The sequence below is a fragment of the Globicephala melas genome, chromosome 14 (assembly GCF_963455315.2).
Source record: "Globicephala melas chromosome 14, mGloMel1.2, whole genome shotgun sequence".
Classification (NCBI taxonomy): domain Eukaryota; kingdom Metazoa; phylum Chordata; class Mammalia; order Artiodactyla; family Delphinidae; genus Globicephala; species Globicephala melas.
In genome coordinates this window covers 12,065,915-12,088,763 of record NC_083327.1, presented here as the reverse complement: position 1 = coordinate 12,088,763, position 22,849 = coordinate 12,065,915, and the positions used below count along the sequence as shown (strand labels likewise).

Genomic DNA, 22,849 nt, shown 5'->3' with positions numbered 1-22,849 from the left:
TGTGTGCTTCTTCTAGAAAATCCTTGAACAAGTTTTTTGACCAATTTTTTCATTGAGATATATGTCTTTTCTTACTGATTTGGAGCAGTTCCTTTTAAGTTGCAGACACCAACCCTTTTGCAATTATGTTCAAAAACCTTCTGTCAGTTTGTAGCCTTGCCTTCTTACTGTCTTAATGGTATAGCCTTTGATGAACACACATTCTTAATTTCAGTGTTGTTGAATTAGCCTTAGTAACTTCATATTCTCCTATATTGTCTTATAAAAGACGTTTTGTTTTTCATACTTAATTCACGACAATTTATTGTGTGTGTGTGTGTGTGTGTGAAGCAGGAAAACAATTTCTTTTTTTTTTAATACTGATAATCAATTGTTTTAGCGCCACTCAATGAATACTTTCTCCTTTTCTCTCTGCTCTGTGATGCCTCTTCTGCCATGGACATGGGTTTGTTCATTTTTTTACCCCTGAGCTAACACCACATTGCTTCAATTATTTCAAATTTATAATAATCTTGAAATCTTGTACCCATGTTTCCCTGGCTTAGTTCTCTTTCTACAGGAGTGTCTAAGCTATTCTTGACTCTCCACTCTTCCCTAATACATTCTAAAATTAGCTCACCAAGTTCCACAAAAATCCTATGGAGGTTGAGCTGGAATTGTGTTGGATCCATAGATGAATTTGGGGGAAATTGACACCTTCAGAGCATTAAGTCTTTCTACCAAGAACAGGGATTAGCTCTCCTTTTATTAGTACCTTACAATTAAGTTGCATAATGACTTTTTAAAGGGCTCCACATCGTGGACTTATCCCTAGCCACTTGATATTAATTGTGATCATGTAAATGGCATCCTTATTACATTTTTTTAACATCGTTATTGGAGTATAGTTGCTTTACAATGTTGTGTTAGTTTCTGCTGTATAACAAAGTGAATCCGCTATACATTACATATATCCCCATATCTCCTCCCTCTTGCGTCTCTCTCCCACCCTCCCTATCCCACCCCTCTAAGTGGTCACAAAGCACTGAGCTGATCTCCCCATGCAATGTGGCTGCTTCCCACTAGCTATCTATTTTACATTTGGTAGTGTATATATGTCAATGCTACTCTCTCACTTCGTCTCAGCTTACCCTTCCACCTCCCTGTGTCCTCAAGTCCCATCTCTACATCTGTGTCTTTAGTCCTGTCCCGCCACTAGGTTCATCAGAACCATTTTTTTCTTTTTTCTTAGATTCCATATATATGTGTTAGCATTGGAATTTGTTCTTCTCTTTCTGACTTACTTCACTCTGTATGACCAACTCTAGGTCCATTCACCTCACTACAAATAACTCAATTTCGTTTCTTTTTATGGCTGAGTAATATTCCATTGTATATACGTGCCGCATCTTCTTTATCCATTCATCTGTCAATGGACATTTAGGTTGCTTCCATGTCCTGGCTATTGTAAATACAGCTGCAATGAACATTGTGGTACATGACTCTTTTTGAATTATGGTTTTCTCAGGGTATATGCCCAGTAGTGGGATTGCTGGGTTGCATGGCAGTTCTATTTTTAGTTTTTTAAGGAACCTCCATACTGTTCTCCATAGTGGCTGTATCAATTTACATTCCCACCAACAGTGTAAGAGGGTTTCCTTTTCTCCACACCCTCTCCAACATTTATTGTTTGTAAATTTTTTGATGATGGCCATTCTGACTGGTGTGAGGTGCTACCTCATTGCAGTTTTGATTTGCATTTCTCTAATGATTAGTGATGTTGAGCATCCTTTCATGTGTTTGTTGGCAATCTGTATATCTTCTATGGAGAAATGTCTGTTTATGTCTTTGGCCCATTTTTGCACTGGGTTATTTGATTTTTTGATATTGAGCTGCATAAGCTGCTTGTAAATTTTGGAGAATAATCCTTTGTCAGTTGCTTCATTTGTAAATATTTTCTCCCATTCTGAGGGTTGTCTTTTGGTCTCGTTTATGGTTTCCTTTGCCGTGCAAAAGCTTTTACGTTTCATTAGGTCCCATTTGTTTAATTTTGTTTTTATTTCCATTTCTCTAGGAGGTGGGTCAAAAAGGATCTTGCTGTGATTTATGTCACAGAGTGTTCTGCCTATGTTTTCCTCTAAGGGTTTTATGGTGTCTGGCCTTACCTTATTACATTTCTATGTAAAAAAGTAATTGGTTTTATATTCCAGAGCTTTGCTGAACAATCTTTATTCTGAAAATTCACTAGCAATTCTTTGGAGTTTTCTCCATTATCATTTGTGAATAAAGAAAATTTGAGTGCTTTCTATTCAGTCTTTGTATCTTTTCTTTCTCTATATTTTCTTACTGCCCTTCCTAGGCCAGCCAGTATGATGTTAAAGAGAAACGCTGATGGCATGATCCTTTCCTTGTTACCGATCTTGAAGAGAATTCTTTCATAGTTCACCATTAAGTATGATGTTTGTTTTAGATTTTGTGTTTGTTTTGTTTTTGAACATTCCCTATATTAGGTTGTGAAAAAAAGTTCCTTGCTATTCCTAAGAGTTTTAATCATGGATAAATATAGAAATGTATTGTGTATTTCTTCTATTTCCATTGAGATTACCAAATGGTTTTTCTCTTTTAATTCATTAATGTGAAAAATTACCTTAATAAAATTTCAAATATTAAACTAACCCTACATTCCTGAGATAACTCCAACTTGGTCATGACCTTTTTTCAAACGCTGCTGGATTCCATTTGCTAATATTTTATTTCAAAATGTTACATTAATATTCATAAGCAAGATTGGACTATGATTTTTTTCACATAGTTTCCTTGTCAGGTTTTGTACGAGTTTGTATGAAAATAAAGTTATTTTTTCCATGAATATTTGATAGAACTCTCTGATGAAGCTAAAGAGTTATATTTATGAAAGGATATTTGACTACTGAGTCAATTTTTTAAAGGTGATAATAATTAGGTTTCCTGTCTCTTCTTATATCCATTTTGGTAAGTTGTATATTTCTAGAATTTATCCATTTCATATAAAATTTCAAATTTAGTGACAAAACATTATTCATACCCTCTTGTTAAGTTTTTCATGTCTATAGAAAATATAATGATGTCCCCCTTTTCAATCCTGATAGTAATTAAGTGTATCTTCTCCTTCTTATGATTTTTGTTTCTGTTATTAGTATTTTCAAAGGAAAAGTTTTTGGCTTTTATATGTCTTTTTCTTCTCTTTTATGTTATCTTCTCTTTTATATCTTCTTAATCTCTACTCATCTTCTTTTCTTGTATTTTCTTTTATTTTTTTTCTTTTGTTAGCCTCTTGAGATAGATGCTTAGCTCATTAATATTTAGCTTTTTTCTTTTTCTAAAATAGGCATTTTAATGAGATAAGTTTACCTTTCAAGTACTGATTTAGCTATATCCCACAAGTTTTACTATGTAAAAGTTTATCATTTGATAAAGATATTTCTAATAACCAGCATGATTTCTTCACTGAATTATGGGTTATTTATAAGTATTTTTTTTCGATTTCCAAACATATAGGGAATTTTCCAGTTGTTTTTTAAAACTGATTTTTAGCTTACTTCTTTGCTGGTCTGAGAACATAATGTACATGCATTATAGTCCAATATACAGTCAATATTTGTATGTTCTCCCTGTGCTTGAAAATGAAGTATATTTTATATATAATATAAATATATACTATATTATATTTTTGTTTTATAATGTTCTATATATGTTCATTAAGTCAATTTTAGTTATGTTTTCAATCCTCTGTATCTTTATCGATTTTTTTCTGCTTGTTCTATCAGTTACCAAGAAAGATCTCTTAAAATCCACCTGCTATTATTGTTGATTTTATTTTCTTTATTGTTCTGTCAAAGTTTGCTTTATATATATTAAGGTAATATTATTAAGTACATAAAATCATAACTTGTTACATCTTTCTGATGACTTTTAAATTTTTACCATTATGATGTGACTATCATCGTCTTTGTAATACTTTCAGCCAAATAAGGAAATTTGTCCACTGATGTGGTGGAACTGGCCCATACTGACTTACAGGAGCCAGTTGCTCACATCTCTTCCCAACTCTGTGTTCAGTAATAGCACATCGGTGGCTTGAAATCAGCCATGGGAGAGTTATAACACAGAAAAATTGGCAAATGTTGCAAATCAGGCCTTCTCATCCAACCCTAAGAGCTGGTTATGGAACATTTAACAGAAGACCTCTGACCTCATTAGATACTAATATAGCTATACCAACTTTCCTTTGATTAGTGTTTGCATAATATAACTTTTTTCCATCCTTTTAATTTCAACTTCCCTATGTCTTTTCATTAAATGTGTCTGTTAAAACAGCATATAGTAGAATTTTTTAAATGTAGTCTGACAATCTTTCTCTTTTAACAGAAACACTTTGCCCACTTATATTTAATGTGTCCCAAATATTGCATGGGACATACTTATACTAAAAATTTAAAAATTTACATAGTTGTTTATTGGAAATTCAAGTTTGACTGGGTGTCCTATATTTTATTTGCTAAATCAGGCAATCCTATTCCTATCTTATTCCTAGCCCTAAACCTCAAAGTATAACGGTACCACATCATAATAAGAGCTAACAATGTGCCAGGCCTTCTGCAAAATCGTGACCCCTATTTTCTCATTTAATCTTCAAAACAAAACAGAACTATATAACACGCAAACATGAATCCGTATCTGTGGTGTTGGAATTATTGTTATACCCTTTGTAGGTTAGAAAGTTGAAGCACATCGAGATTATTTGCCCAAGTTCAGGAAGTGGCTCAGGAAGGCAGAGCCATCTTACTGTAACTTCAGCCCCACAGGTACTCAAGATGAAGTTCATCTTTCTTCTCTGCAAGAACTGTGATAGTTTCTCATGCATAAGAAAGGCAGAGATGTATAGCTGTTTAACCTGTTTAATCTGTTCCAATTCTGCTCTCCTTGAGCAGCTACAATATCATTCTTTTGTGGCAATATATGCAAGAACGCTGTACATGCAATTCTCTTTACTCAGAATTCCCAATACACTCCAAGACCAGGTTTACATGAGAGCACTAAAACTTAAGAGTAGCTGTTTCATAGTGTGTAATATTAGAATCGTCAGCAACAAAGAGGTTCAGAAAATAAAGATGCTGGGCTAAATTAGCTGATTCTGATATGAGTACTTCAGACATGGTTAGAATCTAATGAGATAAATATGCCCCAAATATGTAGCACCCCTAGAAATCAAAGGGAGAAAGACACCAGCACAGCTGGAACCGGAGGAAAGTGGTTAATGTGTCCCATAAGCGAATCTATCTTCCTGCCCCCTGCTACTTCCTCAGTGTACTCCCAGCTTCTGAAGTTAGCCTCTTTCTAATTTGGGGGATTTTTTTTACAGGCTCTTGGTAGGTCTTTGTGATTTCCTGCTACTTATCTTCCCCACCCACTTCCAAGCAGATGGTGGACAGACTCTGTTCCAGCGAAATCCTTTGGTTTCCGTATCATTCAAACTATCTGTCAAGCCAGGCTAGAAAAATGCTCTGAAAACTATCACATTCCATACATTTGTGAGATACAACTCATCATCCGCAGATCTCAGATTAACTTGTAAAATTCCATTCTGATTCTCTTATTCGTAACCTGTGTATTTATTTAAACTCCACATTCTGAAACCAATGGAGATGGTGCCCCCCAAGTTTACATGATGGGTTAAAAATTGGAAAGCAGAAAAAGGTTAGTAGAAGTTAAGTTAATGTAAGGAAGAGATGATTAAAAGTGGCTTAACAGGATTGGTCCTACACAGATATGGAGAAGGTATCTGCCTACCCAGGGTGATTTGAGGGGTACTAAAACATCCAGCTGCTGGGGAAAACACTGTTTCTCTCTGTCAACTCCTGAAAACAAGCCTTAGCTAGGCTAGCCAGCAACTTCAACATAATTGTTCTCACCTCAGTTTCACATGCCTGTTTACTTCAACCTGACCTCAGCACTAAACCAACTCCACTCACCGTTCTCCAAAGAAATATACTTTACAGTTAGTCACAGCTTATAGAAATATCCTACTCTTCTAACTTTCAAGACTGGCTTGTTTGGGGGAGAAAGGATTTTGCTGAGTTTGCTTATGTATTCATGTGAAAATAATTTACAATCCTTCACATTTTAAACTTCGCTGCTAAAATGCTCAAGTAAATTTAGCACTGCATGAAGAAGCTAAGTGTTTATACTGTGGTTTCTCACAACATCTGACACACGAATGCAGACCTTGAGGGCACTTGAGAGTCAAGGGCATCCCATGGTCCTGAATTGCAGCAGGAACAGTGCCTCTGGAACCGGCAGGTGGCTATGAACGGGCCTTGGCCAAGAGGATTTTTGTGAAGGATTCCTCGCCTTAGGTGAAGGCAGGCTATGAGCCCTTCAAGCTACCCCAGGACAAGTGCCTCAGTTGTGTTGCTCTCCTTTCTGAGGACACAGAAGGCCAGTCTTTTTGGAGTATGCTCCTACCCCTACTCAACATCCTCCTCTGTCTCCCCATGAAAGGGGTGGGGAGTGAGCACCCATTTTTGTTCTGGGTCCAAGACCCTGCCCTGCTGGACCCCTGCCTGTCGACTCCCTGACACCTACCAGATATGAAGAGCTCAGGACCCCACTTGCTCACAGGTCATCCCCCCGGGGCACAAAAGAGACCATCCCCTTTCTCTTTCCTTTATTGGAAATCTATAATTAACATTTTTATAGATCTTTTTAGATTTTTCTATGTATATGAACAGATAATTATTTTATAAAAATTGGATCAACAAAATATATTTTCATGCCATTATCTTTTATGCTTGTCCAGAATTCTAATGAACTCTTTTTTTTAACTTGGTAGGTATTTTTTGTTGTTGTTGTTTATTTATTTTTCATTGAAGTATAGTTGATTTACAATGTTGTGTTAATTTCTGCTGTACAGCAAAGTGATTCAGTTACACGTATATATACATTCTTTTCCATTATGGTCTATCCCAGGATATTGAACATAGTTCCCTGTGCTCTACAGTAGGACCCTATTGTTCCCCTTTCTCTTTTCTACTTCTCCCTTCAACTTCCATTCGGTCCCTGCCCTCTCACCATGACGCATACGCCCTCAGCAAAATTTCTCGGCATCTCACCTATAGATTTAGTTCTTCCTCTTTTTTTTAGTGCAGTGAGATGAACTTACCAATACATATGTATCCGTGCAAATACATAGAATAGAAGATAGCAAGCTTTACTTCTTACAATGGTTTTCCAGGGTCCTAACCCTTTCCTTCTGACGTAGGAATGCAATGGCCAAACCTATTTTTGCAATGTGAAGAAAAACAGTGCAACCGCTCTAATGCTTTGAGAGAAGGGGGCACTGATTTTCACCCTCAGCAGGCGGTAGTGGTGTGGAGACAAGGAAGGCTGCCATGGCACCCAAGTTTCCAAAGCTTCAGGGAGGGCAATGGTGTGGCATCCACCTTGCATCACCGATAATCAGTCTGTAGGCTGACTACCGTGAGACTGCATTGGCTTCGTATCTCATTACAGAAAATCACTGAAGTTTCCCTAATTTCTATGGTCCTCTTTTCCACCATTTACTCGCTTGCAGCAGGCTTGTCAGGATGGAATTTCACTGGGAGCTACACGTAGGAAGATAGAGAAGAAAGCAAGACGTAGGAGCTCTTGTCATCTCCACTTGATCATGCAGAAGACAGTGTGCTTAAAATCCATGCAATTTTCTGGAAAAGCGTTAAGCAAGTGTTCAGTACAACTGCATAATTTTTGAGGTGTGTTCAGGTATGTTAAGCACAATGTACATTTAGTTCCCTTGCTCTTTGGAAGAAAAAAATTTCAGGTGGGTAATTGAGCATTTCCGCTAATGGAGGGGCTGGGACTGGGATGTTTTGCAAAGCTGAGCGTTTGCAAAAAGGCCAGAACTGCTTACTCTTTTTTGGTAAGGTCTGGAAAACATATGTAAGATGAAATTTTTATTTTTTAAGCCTTCCAGGTATTGATTTGGTCCTGGAGTGTTACCCACTTTCTCTCTGTGGAGTTCTGTTCTTCAAATGGAGATTTTTATTCTGGAGGGATTCCATAGCTTTTGTCTCCACTCCTGTTAATTCATTCATTAGGACATCGCAGCCTTTTTCCCTTAGGAAAACATAATGGGTTCACTAAGTGCTCTTACCAGTGGCTGTCACTCTCATCACAATGGTGCCGCGGACGCCCCATTCTCCTTTTTCTGTTGTCTGTTACTGTCACTATATGTGTACAGTAATCCTAGGTTGTAAGCCTGCAGGGTTAGATGGCGAGAAAACATTCCTCTAGAGGAGAGAGTCTGGTGAGAATTGGTCCAAACAGGCTGGTAAGGATCCCCTTGAATACATAACCAAGAAAGAGGCGGCCTGGTGGGCACGGTTGAGCCCTGAAATGGAAACTTTGTAAGCAATCTATGATTGGAGGCCAACTTTGGTACAGGAAGGAAAAAAAGACTCTTCAGTGATGTAATAGGGAGGTTTCCAGGTTGCCTGTCAACATTAAGCCCTACCAGCCTAGAACCTAGAGTGGAAAAGATACTTTTGACTGAAGGGCTGACCTTCACGTGAACTAGTGGACATGTTTAGGCAATGCTTAGACCATCTAATTTTAACACAATAAATGAAGGGGACAAAGCCCAGTATTTCAGAGCTGCCTCTCCACCCCAGCGAGATCTGACTTTTTCTTAGGATAATGTAATGTTTGAATTCAGTGTTTGAATCAAATGGTTGTTCATTAATTTCCCTTTCTGTACATTTGGACATTTCCAAACTTGTCACAGCTACCCTGGGTGGCAGGACCCGGGTCAGCTCCAGGATTGAGCAGTTAAAGAAATTTAATTTAAATCCCAGTTTAAACCTTCGGTGTTGACCACCTTCCTCAGTCTGCTGGACGTTGCCTGCCTGTGGACCTGCGGTCCTCTTCCCGCCACCTAAATACTGGTATTTCCCATCTGCCAGGCCTTTCAGGAGAACCTCCCAGCTCAATGGGAGTCCATCCCACCATGCTACGTCTCAGCCCTTCCTCAAATGGTCTGTTTTGCTGCAAAATCACAACCTTCACCACCACCCTCATCAACAAATGTCAGTACTGAACACGCACAATCCCAAAGTCAAAGAACTGATTATTGGGGTTCCGTTTTCCAACCTTCAGCTCTCATTATATTATGTGTTCGATAGCGACACCTTCTGGTGAAGTGTCACAATAGCATGTTGAATACACCGGGCTCTACGAGCACACTGCAAACATCAAAATAAAAAATAAAAATAAATAAATGAAAAGAAGGAAGGAAAAAAGAGGAGGGAATGAAGAGAGGAAATGTTGATAGCTTTGCATGTGGTGTCAGGGGAATCCTCCCTCACTCATATAGGACCTTGCTTTGTTTCAGGAAAGGAAGTAAAAACAGATCTTTCAAAGAGTTTTGCTCTAAGTGCAAATAGAAAAATGGGTCAGTGGCTGGAGGGAAAGTGATATCAAGAAAGAATCTTTTAGGAAGAAGGAGAAAATAATAGAATGTTTGCAGGCCGATAGGAACGATCCAGTAGAAAGAGAGAAAAATGATTCAGTAGGTGAATGAAAGGAGGGTTTCTGGATGAACGTCCTTGCGAGGTGAAAAGGTTGGGATCCAGTGCATAAGTAAAGGAACTGGGCTTAGACAGGAGCACGGACCAGTCATCAAATAGTCACAGGAGGGAAAGCAGAGTATTGAGCACAGATGCAGCCAGTGAGTGGATGCAGTGCTGGGAATCCGAAAAGTTATCTTCTGGTTCCCCTTGCTCTCAATAAAACGTGAAGCAAGGTCATCGGCTGAGAGTGAGAATTGGTAGGAAGTGCAGGAAACCTGAGAAAAGTTGCATGTAGTTCTCCGAGAGAGAGAAATTCAATGGACCAGAGAAATGTAGTGTGATATTGTTGAAGGCTCATAAATTTAAAGTGAGTCCTAATGGTTGATTTTCTCCAGCCATGTTCAGCTACTAGGGTGCCCGTGAGGAGAAGGCAAAGAGTGGTATTTAACCCTGGTTATGGTTTTGCCTGTCAGGTAGAATAATGGGGGCAAGAGAGTGGAGGACTCGTCCTCCTAAAGAACCAGGCAATATTAATACTCTTTCCTATTGATACCTATGTTTGTAATTGACTCCATTTAGTATTTTTTCATTGGTTTACTCTTGGATAAATTGAAAGATCCTGGGGATGCTGATTTTACTAAATTATACTTTGTGTATAAACCGTCTCCTTTCTGTTCTTTTGGTTTCCGTTCACAAAGGGATTTGGAAAGCCTTCTTTAACAAGATGGGAACCTAAATCTCTGTAAGCCACACGCTGGTGGTCTCCAGGGGCCAGAGTGAGGGGTCCCAGCTGTTCATCAGTAATTCCTTTCTTAAACGGTAGAACGGCTGAAAGGAAAGAGATGGAGTGGGAGAGGCAGAGTGGAGATCTGACCACACTGTTAACATGCTCTGTCTCCTCTAGGCCTCGGTACCTGACGGAGTGGTAAACTGAGAAAAATGGTATCTGTTTCATCTATACACTAGAGCTTTTCTGAGAGTGATATGAAATAATACCGATGGAAAAAAATTCAAAATAAAATAGTACTCAGTGAATGTAAGTTATTTTTCTGAGAGGTCTACAAAGCTAAAAACGAAATCCAGACCTAACCCTACCAGACACCTCAGTGCCAGTAGGATGAATGGCTCCGGGAGTTTAATCCTCTGCCAACACCCTCTCTTTGACCTCTCCTCCATCCCTTCTCTCATCATCTCGCATAAAATATCAAGCTTGCTCTGTAAATGAAACTCTAAGGCCCCAAATCACTTTCAACCAGATTGCCACCCCCGGAGCCCTGCCCTCAGAGAAATCCTAGGGCTGCTGTTCATAGGCAGGGAGGTTGTTTTGTTGCATTTTTTCCCCTAGGTTTTTAGAAGCACTCTACTTCCTCATCAAGAGTGCACCTCTGGGTACCACAATGCTATATCATTCCCCACTTGAATCATCATGTCTATCTAAAGAGGCATCTCTCTGGAGGCTTGAGTGCTAAGTGAGGAGTGATTTTTAGAGAGATGTGTGGGAAAAGGTTTCAATATTCGGCAGCTCCTAAAGGCAAGATGATTCGAAATGTTGTTTTTGTTTTTCTTTTTTTTCAATACGCTTGATCAGCCCATTATGCTACTCCCTGATTTCTGAAAATGTCTTGTCATTGAAATATCACATTTGGAAGTTGCAGCAAAATAGAACTTCCATAACCCTCAGGATCAACCTTTTAGTTTTTTCCATCATTTATTATATGCTTCACTTACAGCACACACATGTATATACTCATCAGGAAATCAATCTTTTTTTAATTGAAATATAGCTGATTTACCATGTTTTAGGTGTACAACAAAGTGATTCAGTTGTACATGTGTATATTCTTTTTCAGATTTTTTCCACTATAGGTTATTACAAGATATTGAATATAACTCCCTGTGCTATACAGTAGGTCCTTGTTGTTTATTTTATATACAGAACTGTGTAACTGTTAATCCCAAATTTCTACTCTATCCTTCCCCGCTCCTTTCCCCTTTGCTAACCATAAGTTTATTTTTTATGTCTGTGAGTCTGTTTCTGTTTTGTAAATAGGTTCACTTGTATCATGTTTTTAGCTTCCACACATAGCGATATCATGATATTTGGCTTTCTCTGTCTGACTTACTTCACTTAGTCTGATAATCTCTAGGTCCATCCATGTTGCTGCAAATGGCATTATTTCATTCTTTTTTATGACTGAGTAGTACTACCAGGAAATCAATCTTTCTTTTACAGATCTCTCCATTAAAATATACAGTTCTGAAATTAAAGACATAGACAATGCCGCAAGAATTGAAACAACCGAAAATACTGGAAAATTTTACAAAGTGTCAACAATGAGACGAATATTCGATTTGGCAAAGCCTCGAACCAAAAGATCATCATTTTTCCCAACTGGGCTTAAGGTCTGTCCACAGGAATCCATGAAAGAGATTTTAGCAAGTCTTCAAGCTTATTATAGACTGAGAGGTAAGGAAAGAGGTGCAGCCTGTTCAGACTTTCCCTCTCTTCATCCCCTCCCTTTCATCCATCCCAAGGTTGTGTTCAGCCCAGAACTTCCAGTCTCTCATTCAGTCACAGGAGTTATAAAAATCAGCCTACTGACTTGAGAGTTATGAATAATAAGCCTTCCAAACTATGGTAGATCTGTGCTTGTATGTTTTAAAACCATGTCCTGTGCAACACAGAACCACGAGAGCATTTAACAAGCCACCGGAAAGCCTTGGCCTTTGGGTTTTTTTGTTTGTTTGTTTGTTTTTTGCGGTACGCGGGCCTCTCACTGTTGTGGCCTCTCCCGTTGCGGAGCACAGGCTCCAGACGCGCAGGCTCAGCGGTCATGGCTCACTGGCCCAGCCGCTCCGCGGCATGTGGGATCTTCCCAGACTGGGGCACGAACCCGTGTCCCCTGCATCAGCAGGCGGACTCTCAACCACTTGCGCCACCAGGGAAGCCCTGGCCTCTGGGTTTTACCTCTTTGTTTTATTTTTTCCAAAGCCCACTATTAAATCCTAATGTTGTAAGAAGCACAGGATGATTGCAATGTCAGGAATCTGTGCAAGTTGATTTATGACCTAAGATTTCACTTTTCAAAAACCACATTACAATCCCAATCCTCCCTCCCTTCTTGGTAAGTTTCAGTTGTTTATTGCTGATCCAGTAAAAATGTCTGAAGCTGGGAAACCTGGAGGCACAAATTAGCAGTGGTTACCAAGATATAATAAACAGGGGTGTTAACGGGATTTACAGCACAATTACTGTGGTTTTCATCAGAGTTACAGTGCAGTTTTTACCCCAAGACAGCATTACAGGACTCTTACAGCATTCCCGGAAATCATGATGGAGTTCAATCACACCACAGCCATCAGTAGCTGTCCTTGTCATTCACTTACCATGGATGAAAAAAAAATCCCATGGCTTCTTCTTTAAATGAAAGAAAAGCATCTTTGGTAACTGCTATTAAACTCCCCAGGTAGCTTGTCTGGCTGCATCCTAAACGCAAGTCACCTTACATGTGAAAATTGAGGACATTTACTGATTTCCACCTTGATCATAATAGATGTTTGCTTCCACTCCAAAAAGCACAGTCACCCTGCTCTATTTCAAGCCTACTGACTAGAGCAAGCTGGTTCAATTCTAGCCTGTGATGTGTTGCACATTCTGACAACTGAAAACTATGCCATCAACTAACATCCCACCAAGTTCTCAAGTATTTACATCTATAAGATGTGCAAAAGTTGAATTAATCTGGGTGTTCTTATATTGCTGCAACCAAATTTTCAGCTCTGAATTTTATTCTTAGCTCTTTATTCTTGATTAGGTTTGCTTCATTCTTGCTTCCCTGGATGAAACAAACCACTGTTTTTCTCCCCACAGCAATGACAGCCTATTATCTTTATGGTTGCCCCTGGGTGATGTGAAATTTTACTGTTCACCAGCATGGGTTTTTTAAGTCTAACAAATTGGTTCACAAAGAAACTAGAAATGAGACCCAGCTAGCTATAAAGCAGTGTTTCTTTGACAGAGTAACCCAGTTATTGTTGTCATAGCTGCTTTTACAAAATTATCTGTTGACATTTTTCAAACTTAGAGGAGACAGCTCCCACACTCCTCAAATCAAATGGAATACTGAGCTATTTCTCCTCCCAATGCTTAAAGCAACACAAGGGAAAATGTTCTGAGCTTCCTGATAGAATCGCAAAGATTTCCTCAGAAAGCTCAGACACAAGGGTCAAGGTCGTTTCTGGTAGTTTCCCAGGCAGAACCTCTGCTCCCACCACGCAAACTCTCTTCTCTGTGACTGCCTCCCGTCAAAGTCCTCTGTGAGTCCTTTGTGATTTCACCCCTCCCCATGTCTCTCCCTCTCTCTCCCTCCCTCCCTTCCTCTCTCTCTCTCCACTCTCTCTTTCTCCCAATCCCAATATTAAAATCTAGATCTTTCTTTCACATTAATGTGTGACTCGGAGAAAGTTAAAAGTGAAGGGAATCCTAGTTTTTGCTACTCAAACTGCTGTCCACAGACCGGCAGCATCACGTCACCTGGGAGCTTGTAAGAAACGCAGATGTCCAGGTGGCTCACCAGACCTACTTCATAATCTGCATATTCTCATATTGATAAGATGCCCGGGTAATCCCGTTCCCCCACCTGCGGCCCTTTCTCCCACCTCAGGGACACAGAAAGCCCTCATCCCTATTAAAACCTACTTTCCCCAAAGGCTCTGAGAGAACATTCTCCTTGAAGCACAAATGCCTGGAGTTGCTTGAAGAATTATTTCCCTGGGGCACTGTCGTCTACAGTGATCAAAATGTCGGGATGAAACAGGAACCAGTATCTTTTCTTTAGGCGATTTTTGAGGGGCAGGATTTTGGTGACTCCTCCGATGGCATTTTTCTGGCATCCTGGAAGCTCAGCACACATCAGGAGGCACAGAATCCTTCTGTGATCAAGAGAACAGAAGCACCAGCCCATGACTCACGGGCAGAGTCATCCATCCTTGCTAAGGGAGCCTCAGATAAAAACCTTGAAAGTTGAGGCATCAAAGGACCTCAGGGCTGGGAGGAGTCTGAAAACCTCTGAAAAGCTGGATTTTTCTAACCTCTGGCTTTACCTTTCTGCACCGTCTTTGTCTGACTCTATTGGGGAGGATTGCCGCAAGGATTTTGGAGAAAGCCAGAGCCTTGCCTCTCCAGTATCCCCACAGTTGCTTGAGATCTGACCACAGAACCTCAGCCTTTCTGCTTAATGTCTCAGCCTAGGCTGTTTGATGATGTAGGGAAAACCCCAGGCAACACACACCTCAAATGGCACTTTTGGGTGCTGCAAACCCCCCCCACCCCGGATCTGTGGTCAGGTTGCTGCTAGTAAATGACCTGAGCTTCTGTTGGTCTGGAATTCTCTTTGCCTCTTAAAACAGAAAGCTAAGAGAAATCCAGATGTGGACCAAGTGGGGAGTGAGGGAAGGTAAAGTACTAGAGTAAGAGTCTCCAGACTGGGCTTCTCATACTTTGTTCCTCCCCATAACCCATAACCCCTTTTCTCTGCATGGCAGTCAGAGGGTTTCTTTAGAAAGTCAGATGATGTCAGCTTCTGCTCCAAAGCACCCCTTTCCCCCTCATCCCTCCAGAGTTAAAGATCAACATATTACAATTGCTTATGACCAAAGTCTTCTATCTTTTTCTAACTTAATCCCCTAAAATAATTTTTAAATTAGGTGCCCTCTTGAGAGCTTTTCTGTTGACATCTGAAGTTTTTCATCATAAGCTTAAATAATTGGATAAGATGTAACTTTTGGTGAGCTGTAAATAAGTATTGATATTGAAAATAAGATAGGAATTAAAGCATTCTCGTATATACAGTGGAATCTGTCATAGATACTCAATACTTACCATCAAGTACTCTACAAATGCATGAACAAACCCTTCCAAACAGGAGGCAATGTCACGTGGTCCCTTTTCCTCCACACACCCACGTTTCCATCCCACCTCTCACTGCAGAGTCTTATCTTAATGTAATTTAGGTCATACTTGAAAGTCTGTTATGGGTTGCTCTAAAATATTTCTCAGTAACAAAAATGTACGTACATTGAAATTACATTTTTTACTTATTTCCTAAGTAAATAACTTATTTGACTTATTTCCAGAAATTTCTTCTGGATTCAGTTGCATTTATAATTATTTTTAATATATAATTGACTAAAGGAAGTAGATATAAGTTTGACAAAAGTTTTTAATTTTTTATTGATGGATATAAACTCAGATATGGGTTTGGGGTAACTAATGTTTATAGATACAAAATTAGGAACAAAGCTTTGGAAGGGGCCAATTTAAATGAAGGGCCTATAGCTTAAGCTCCACTAGCTTCTGCCTCTGGATAGATGGGGTTGCTTTGGTGCCGTCCCTCTATTAGTTCATGTGCCATTATTTATTATTCCTATTATGTATTGCTAACATTAGACAGGATTTAACATCCATTTTATCCCTATCCTTTTCCTTAGTTTCACTTAAATGCTGAGAAAACGTGTTACATAAATAAGTAGACGGGAACAGATGGAGTTTTGTTACAGTAGCATCCTTATTCCTAAGTTCCTCCGGCATTTTATGCTAACAATCACATCGTGATCTGCCATCATTATTTTTAATGATGTATCAGCTGTCGACTTCATTAGGACTTCTTCTAAGGTGTTGAAGGCAAAGCATCAGAAACTGCCATACTTGCAAAAACTGTGTTTGCCCTTGACTAAGTTCACTCCCTGTCTTAATCTCAAACACAGTTATTTCGAATACCCTTTGTGTGGCAACCTAGGGGCACTGGGCCGTCACAGGAAGACTATGGATGGGGAGATGGGGGAAGGATGATGGCCAAAGGGAAAGTGAGGAGAGAAAGATGTGTTGTTAGGCAAACCAGTTTAGGAAAGCACGCTAAGGAAGTTGAGATCAAGAAATTGAGTCTCTTTAAATGTCTGTGTGCCTGTTTACCCCTTGGAAAGTCTGCAGATACAGCGGGGTACCTGTGCCCCAGTTGAAGATGTTTGGACCGCAAGACCTGCACCATCTCTGTGCCTCTCACCACATCCTTCCATGTTCATCCTCTATGACTCTCAGCCTTGCTCTGGCCACAGTGACCTTTTTACCGTTTCTTCAATGTGCCCAGCGTTCTCCAGCCTTGGGGCCTCTTCCCAAACTGTTCAAAAGTCACCTTGATCATGAGGCCTTCCTCAACCACCCTATTATAAATAGCAGTCTTACACACACACACACACACACACACACACACCCCTGTATTTCTATCTCCCTTCTTGTATTTTTCTCCGTGGTGCATATAAGGCTCAATAAATATTTGTTAAATGAATTCATCTCTATGGGCTATAGGCTATTGTATCAGCATAAGCCATGACAGAGCTTGCCATGTTTAAGATTGGGCTTGGGTTGGGAGAAGGGCATCTTCTCAGGATGCGGCCGCTTTTCACTCCTCATGGCGCTGCCTTGCAGTGTGCCAGGAAGCAGTGTGGGAAGCGTATCGGATCTTCCTGGATCGCATCCCTGACCCAGGGGAATACCAGGACTGGGTCAGCATCTGCCAGGAGGAGACTTTCTGCCTCTTTGACATCGGGAGAAATTTCAGCAACTCCCAGGAACACCTGGATCTTCTTCAGCAGGTAAGTTTAAACACAGAGTGTTGGGAACCCGGTCCAAATAGCTCCCAGGCCTCCAGACCCTGCCCCTTTTGAAATGGTTCCCCCAGCATAAGGGTTGGCTGAAGAAATGCTTGGAGAAGTCTGAGAAGGCCAACAGGAATTTTATTCCTGCAAAATAACATTTTACAGGCTGATTGAAGTGGAGTTAAAGGGAAAAGGGAATGAAAATAGACTGGCTCTTCAGTTGGCATTGTCTCTTGATAAAATTACTTTTTATCTTCCTACAGAGGATAAAAGAGAGAAACTTCCTTGAGAGGTGAGTACCCAAAACACAGTGCAGCATGCTCTTGACTTTTGAAAGATCACATGAGGAGTGAGACTGAGCTATTGTGCCTTTATATTATTTCAGCTACTGAGATCAGAGTAGGTTATTCTGACAGACCTTTTATGCATATATTTTGCTGAAGATAAATGAGCATATAAAAGGGAAATGGATAGACCTTATAGATTGAGATAGATGTTTGCACTATATTTGCAGATAAAATGAATGCAATACTCTGATAATTATCTAACATGTTTTTTACTTATTAGATACAGAGCAATTAAAATAGTTTAATTTTTAGAACTGATGAAAAATATTACTTACATCAGGAACGTGTTGAATGCAATCAGAGAGCAACCTGAATTTTGAACTCTCATTTGGTATTCTGTAAAGTGTTAGTATTTCTCAAACTAAACTGAAGCACTGAGCTGTGTCTTCTACAAGAACCGAATATCAAATCAGAAAATCAAAATGCAAAGAAAAAGCAAAGTACTTCCGATAAAAATGATTAAAGAAGAGAGATGCTGTTGTCAAACTCTAAACTCACAAATTACACTCATAACAGTTAGGAATCTAAATCTGAAGATAATAATACTGCAGAGAGAGCCACAAATTGGGCTGTATGAATTACAATTCTTTATAATGCTTTTCACATTTGTTCCTTGGTTTCTGTTCCCTTTGTTACCACCTGGCCCAGGACCTTATTAATTTACACTGTGCAAAACGTCAAATCCTCGCCTCTAACCTCTTACCCTCCTTAACTTGCATAACTGCTCCTGGGTTCATACATCTGAGATATTCCTTTTTTTACACTGAGCCTTGTTCAAAGGCTTTTCAAAAATACTCCCGCATCTTCCCCTCGCCCTTCTGAATATCCACTGCCACCCTTCTCCACACGCTCTGTGTGCAGAGGGTTGAGCAGGAGAGACTGACTCACTGGCCCCCCTTGGCCTCTGACTTCTGGGAAGGACCAGCCAGTGTGGATCAGGAAAGCAGAGGGAGGAGCAGAGTGAGGTGAGCGACTTTATCACCTCCCCACGCCCCCAACCTGCAAAGTCTTCCAGGGCTACAGACCTCTTTCAGCAGCAGCTCAGCTCCTGTCAGGCAGCCCTCTCTTTCCACAGAGCCTTCTCTGTCTCTGATGGGTGGTAACTGCTGCATCACCTCACCCCTCCTGGAGAGGGGAGCTTTTAGTACCTCGCTGTTATCACCCATGGGTTCTGCACTCGCCCTTGTGGTTGCTCGTATACTCTTCCCATGACTTAGTAAGTAAGGCCTTTATTAGACTTTGCTCAAATTACCCAACTCTGAGTGAGCCATTTGTTCCCTCTCAGGACCTCCACTGAGGCAGAGGCCAAACTGATTCATCAAGGGCTTCACCCCCTGACCTTTCCAACTTTGCCCTCCATGAGCCAGGATCCCAACACTGCCACCATGACACTTCCCCACCACATCCAGACCGCACCCTGCTCATCCTGGGCTCTGACCACAGCCTTCCCCTCTGCCTGAAGAACCTGTCTTCTCCACCCCACCCACCGAAATCCTGCTGTCCTTTCAAGCTCCCTAGTCCCCTACAACAACAGAGGACCTAGCCATTCCCTCTGGTCTTCCATCAGCGTGAGCCACTATTTAGATCAAACAGTCAACCATGACTATATTGTACAAGCCCAGACACACTACTTTGAGACCTAATAGCTTATAGTAAGAAATCTTTCAGGGAGCTTCAATAGCTATCACTACTGCTACTCCTTCCTAAATAAAGCTTGCTAGAATGGGCTAATGTGATATGCAGACAACTCTATAACCATGACCTTGGGTGACACTCCCTGGCACTGCAAACCTACCCACAACTCCATTGCAGGCAATGATTATGTCCGGAATAGGGATTCAAGACACCTTCATTATCCAGAAATCTCTCTCTCTCATTATCGTAACCACAAGAGTTACTTTATCAGATAAACTTAATGACTCTCTGAATTTACAGGTTTGAGGGTCTGAGATTTTAGCAAGAATATTTCAGTCATAGATCATGTGATCAATTATCTTTGATGTCAAGGACACAGTTGAAGCACAATGGGGACTATAAAACATTGAACCCCCAGAACCATCTTTGCCTACTATGAAAATACTCCCCAGAATGGCAAAAAGCCAAGATGCTTATGAAAAACCCTGGAGTCAAACATAATTGTTTTCGGGTTGTTTGAATTTTTCTTCAAAGAAAATATATTAGAAGATTACTTAGGTAATGAAAATATAAGTAAACCTAGTTTTAAAATATACTTTCTCTCTAATTTTTAGGTCTATTCGGTATAAGCAAATTTAAATGCATTTCCTCTATTGTCATCAAACTCCTTTTCACCAACTCTTTTTTATTTCCTATTGCGGTAATAGAAAAGATGAAATACACACAACGGAGACATTAGGAGAGCCCGGTGAAACCCCTGAGTTTTCAACAGGTAAGCTTAAAACTCCTCGTTTCATCTGCTACTGAACCTTAATTCAAACCATCATGAAAGCATGTTATTTGAAAAGCAATGGTTAATTGAAGTCGACACAGTTTATAATGCACTTTCTCAAAACTAACTTGTATTACTAACCTTACACAATGATTTAAATTCATAGCATACGCCTTGGAAAATACAGAAAAGAATAAAAACAAAACCGAATCACCCATTATCTTACAACTTGGAGGCAATCATCAATATTTTCCAACAAACAAATTCAAGATAATGTATTCATGTGTCCTTTACCTAGTCGCAAAAAGAAAAAGTAACCAGATCTCATTAGGCAAAGCCATTTAACTGTAACACATCTAGGGGAGCTCCAAACTTGCGTTCTGGAAAGGAACAATGAGGAATTTAAGTGGGATCTCGAGTATGAGTTATATTTTGCTGAAGAACATATTTGTGTGATCTTAAGAGGAAATGAGTTCAGAATGCACCTAACATCTGTAATTTCCAGAGTGACAGGAAAAGCATGTGACATGGTGACCTCATTCTAATTTAAACTCCTCCAGTCTCATTTTCGTGCCTGTACTTTTTTAAATTTCCACAGACATTGCCAGTGTCTCACCCGGGTCCCTGCCTCTCCCTCCTGATGACACACTCCTCAACGAAATCGTCAACAACACCCTCCCGGACACCAAGATGCCTACAATAGTAAGAAGTTCTCAATCTAGCCCTTCAAATGTCTGTTTAGTTTCATTAGTAAAACAGGGAAAGACAAGGGATGGACTGGCCATTCACTGTTATTAGTGCTGCATTTTTATCACCCCAAGTAAGAGTCAGTGATTTCCTTCTATTCACTGTTCTCACTTCCTCCAAGGGAGGGACTGAAAGGAAAAAAAAAAATAGATTGGAAACTAGGAGAAAGTGAGAGAAGTTGCAACTTAATTATTAACTCCAGGAGGGCAGGGGCCCTTCTTCCCTCAATGCCTAACAGAACCTTATGTACAGCAGGTGCTCACCAAGCGTTAGAGTGAATAAATGATGGGTGAATGAATGAATGAATGAATACATCAGTCAACCCATCAATGAAGTCCTTTCTCCACTGAAGTGTAATCACACACTGACAGCAAGGGTAGAGGTCTTCTTCCCAGTCATGTCCAGCACGAATAGACCAAATAAATAACCAAATGACCGAAATCCTGCATGTCAAGCTGGGGAAGAATGAAAACAGTGTTTTCTGGCAGAAAGCAACACTGGCCACCACTCTGAGTGAAAGGGCACGCAGGATTGTTAGGGAATTGAATGTTGGTTATCACTAAAGGGGGACTTCTTAATTGAAGTAGAGTTGACTTACAATATTTTATTAGTTTCAGGTGTACAGCAAAGTGGTTCAATGGTTTTATACTCCATTTAAAGTTATGACAAAATAATGGCTATATTCCCCGTGCTGTAGAATAGGTCCTTGTTGTTTATTTATTTGATACATGGTAGTTTGTATCTCCTAATCAAAAGGGAGACATGCTTAACCTCTCCAAAAGCTTTGAGCGCAGACCCTCAGTGCAGAAGCAGACAAACACCGCTCCCTTTGCTCCAGTGATAGAATTGTGGCAGCACAAGTCAGGCAACAGACACAGAAGAGGGCAGTCATGTAAGGAAGGGACCCCAAATCAGAAGCTGGATCTTATCCTTATGCCGTCACTGCCACAGGTCTACCATTCCCTGTCGTCTGTGAGGCTTCTCTGGCCCTTTCCTCTTCCTGTGACCCTCCTTCCAAGGCACAGATCAAAGCCAGAAGGTGAAGGCAGGAAGTTCAGTCTCACCACCTCTACATGGAAATTCAGAGATGAGAACCCTGCTGGCCATTCTCTCTGGGCTTTAGGCTGGATGACTGTAGACTTGATGGAACTGTTGCTATGAACAAAGAATCTAAACGTTTTGTCTTTCTCAAAAATACTGTTTCCTCAACAGTGAAAACTGCTGTTGCAAAAAATTATTGAGAAACATATTCACTGCAAAATTTCTAAGACAACTCCAGTCTGCCTTCTCTCTTTTCTCACATTACCTGTGCCCCGTCTCCTTCAAAGTCTGATATAGGTCCCTCCTTCTCCTGTAAATATCCCCTGAATATTTTATTTCACATTCATCATATCCTCCCGTTAACATCCTTTTCACCACCTACATCTATATTTATTCTTTCATTCAGCAAACATTGGGCCATGCACTGAAGATACTAAGATAAACAAGACTCAGTCCGGTCCTTCAAGGAATTTATAGTGCAGATAAGGGCAACAAAATAGCCTATGTGCTATGACTGAAGACGGCCGATGTATAGACAAAATAATAGGCTAGGACAGGCTGCTGAGGATGTGACCCGCCTTGTCGTGGATATTCACTGAGAGTTTTGTGCAGAAATGGTCTCACGTTTTTTGCTTTGAGGGACTCAATGAAGTGTGGGAATCACACTGGATTCAAGGAGATTTTATATGGGGTGACAAGATTACCATATTAAAAAAAAACTTCTATGTGAGTGTATCAGAGGTACCAAGTGAGCAATTCAGATGTAATTTGCTAGTGCAAAGGTTCAGAGAAGGCAAAGGTTTCTACCCTAGATGGTAGAGGAGATGTTTTTTTAAATGAACCAAAGGATATTGGTAAAAGGTAAACAAGTGTGTGTGTGTGTGTGTAAATGCTTTCATGAAGAGCACACAGTCACAAAATGATGGAGTTCTCAAGGATTCTACATAATTAACTCATCGGAGCTTTGATACTCCGTGAAATGCAGAGGCCACTGCTAGTTAATAGGACTTTTATTCTAGAAGCACTTAAGGCTTCATAACCCACTTCCTGAGACAGTATCAACATATATT

At 40.2% G+C, this 22,849-nt stretch overlaps 1 protein-coding gene across 2 annotated transcripts in view; it reads left to right on the top strand.

The window, feature by feature from the left end:
• The window catches only part of IMPG1 (interphotoreceptor matrix proteoglycan 1), a 92,742-nt gene that overhangs the window by 5,683 nt on the left and 64,210 nt on the right, over positions 1-22,849 (top strand). Inside the window, exons 2-6 of one of the 2 annotated variants that reach the window (XM_070043485.1) lie at positions 11,818-12,051; positions 17,068-17,234; positions 17,501-17,529; positions 19,927-19,991; positions 20,590-20,693. In XM_070043485.1, the coding sequence (XP_069899586.1) occupies positions 11,818-12,051; positions 17,068-17,234; positions 17,501-17,529; positions 19,927-19,991; positions 20,590-20,693 (599 nt within the window). The remainder of the gene's footprint in view (positions 1-11,817; positions 12,052-17,067; positions 17,235-17,500; positions 17,530-19,926; positions 19,992-20,589; positions 20,694-22,849) is intronic. The other variant, XM_030859518.2, reaches the window with a different exon arrangement.